Below are 2,158 nucleotides of genomic sequence, written 5' to 3' on the forward strand. Positions count from 1 at the left end.
AGGGGGTGACAGAGGATTTCCTGAACAACCTCAGAGGGGATCCAGGGAGGAAATACCAGCTCAGTGGAGCTGTGGCTTACGAACCCCTAATGAACTACCTGGATGTAAGTGTTCAAGCTTTTCCTTCCTCCTCCCAGCCGCCCTGCTCGGGTTTTGGGGGATGTTCTCCTGCTTTCCTGGCTGCCTGTAGGAAGTTCTGCAGTGGGGGCTCAGCTCCATCCCCACTCACCTGCTGAGGGGCTGTGCTGGGCTGGGGTTTGGGGGGGTTTAGCCTGGCTCTGAGGGCTGGGTGAGGGGGACAGGAGGCTGCACCTCTTGTCCTGAATTGGAAGGAGGGAAATAGATGGTTTTAAGACATATCCGTTACTCCTGGCCTTGCTGCTTTTTGTTGAGGGAAAATCACTGTCCCTTTCTGTGCTTTGGTTGCCCTCAAGGGCCATGAGCCCTTCCTAGAGCCCTGCAGCAGTTTGGGTGTCTCAGCAAGCAGAGGGCAGAGGACTGAAAACTGATTCCAAGAACAGGCAGAAACAAAAATCCACCCACATTCTTGTTCACAGACCTTCTACTTTGGGGAGATTGGCATTGGGACACCCCCCCAAAATTTCCTGGTGATCTTTGACACTGGCTCCTCCAACCTGTGGGTGCCTTCCACCTACTGCCAGAGCCCAGCCTGTGGTGAGTACCCCTGGGGGAACAGAGTCGGGGTTGGTGGGGTGGATCTGGGGCATCCCTTGCACACTGGGGGCTGGAGCTGTGACAGGGAGATCCGTGAGAGCCTTTGGGCTGGTGTCTGCTCTCAGCAGGGCTGGGTTTGTGTGGTCCCTTCCCTGGGAGGGTCTGTGTGGGGACAGGGATGCTGAGCCAAGGGCAGGCTGTGACCTGAGGCTGTGACCTTGTCTCTGTGCAGAGGATCATGCCAGGTTCAACCTCAGCCTGTCGTCCACCTTCCTGGGCATTGATGAGACCTACACCCTGAACTATGGGTTTGGGGACCTGTCGGTGGCGTTGGGGTATGATACTGTGAGGGTAAGTGGCTCCTGATGTGTTGGGATGTGGCTGCACGGGGTAAGGAAGTGCCTGACCATCAGTCCAGCTCAGCTCAAAACTCAGGGGGTAGCTGAAGGGGATTTTGGGGGTCAGTGCCTGATCAGTTTAGGGCATTTCAGTGTGAATTTCCTGAGCCTGAGATCTGCAAACAAGTTCATTGAGTTCTCTGGGATTTCCACCCCTGATTTAGGCTAAGGGATGTTTTTGGCCTCCAACATTTGCTTTCTACACTGGTGTCTGAGCTTTGTCTGTACAAGACATAAGAAATGATCTGTGTGAGATTTGCATGCAGTGAAAAGGTGGTTGTAAACTAATAGAACTGAGGCAAACCCATTTTTGTGGGTACTTTCAGAAATAATGAGTGATGGGACAGACCTATGGGTCAGGCTGATCCCACCCCACTGGTGATGGGGAAGAGCTCAGCATCTCCCAGCACAGATTTACCTTCAGGACCAAACACTGACATCTCCCAGCATGTTCCCTCTCCCACTAGATCCAGAACATCATCATCAGGGACCAGGAGTTCGGCCTGAGCCTGGATGAGCCCAGCAGACCCTTTTACTACCTGGACTTTGATGGGATTTTGGGCATGGCTTATCCAGGTGTGGGCATCAGGGGTTTCAACACATTGATGGAGAATATGCTGCAGCAGAACCAGCTCAACCAACCCATCTTCAGCTTCTACTTCTCCCGGTGAGACCTCTGGCAGCAGGTCCCTCTTCCATAGGCACAGCCTGGATCCACCTTTTCTCCATCCACACCTTCTCCCCACACACCTCTGTGCTCCACAGCTTTCTACAGAGCATCCTGCCTGATTTGGGGTCTCATTTTGTGTCTCCCCAGCAACCCAACATATGATTTTGGAGGGGAAGTCATCCTCGGGGGGGTTGACCCCCAGCTGTACTCTGGGGAGGTGTTATGGGCTCCTGTGATCCAGGAATTCTACTGGAAGATCAGTATTGAGGAGTAAGTGCTGCATCATGTCTTGGGGCAGGTCTTGGAGGGTGTCTCGGTTTGAGAGACAGGTACCTTTCCTGCTGGTTCTCCAGGTTCTCCATTGGGCTGTCAGTCACCAGCTGGTGCAGCCAAGGCTGCCACGGCATTGTGGACA

The 2,158-nt window shown here is 53.8% G+C and overlaps 1 protein-coding gene across 1 annotated transcript in view; it reads left to right on the forward strand.

Annotated features, from left to right (window-relative positions):
* Positions 1-8: 8 nt before the first annotated feature.
* Positions 9-2,158, forward strand: part of LOC103808854 (gastricsin-like) — a gene marked incomplete at its 5' end in the record, with an annotated part of 2,910 nt that continues 760 nt past the window's right edge. Inside the window, 6 exons of the mRNA XM_009081659.1 lie at positions 9-104; positions 558-675; positions 908-1,026; positions 1,541-1,740; positions 1,891-2,013; positions 2,097-2,151. Coding sequence (XP_009079907.1) covers positions 9-104; positions 558-675; positions 908-1,026; positions 1,541-1,740; positions 1,891-2,013; positions 2,097-2,151 — 711 coding nt within the window. The remainder of the gene's footprint in view (positions 105-557; positions 676-907; positions 1,027-1,540; positions 1,741-1,890; positions 2,014-2,096; positions 2,152-2,158) is intronic.

The sequence above is a fragment of the Acanthisitta chloris genome, unplaced genomic scaffold (genome assembly GCF_000695815.1).
Source record: "Acanthisitta chloris isolate BGI_N310 unplaced genomic scaffold, ASM69581v1 scaffold20489, whole genome shotgun sequence".
NCBI classification, from domain to species: domain Eukaryota; kingdom Metazoa; phylum Chordata; class Aves; order Passeriformes; family Acanthisittidae; genus Acanthisitta; species Acanthisitta chloris.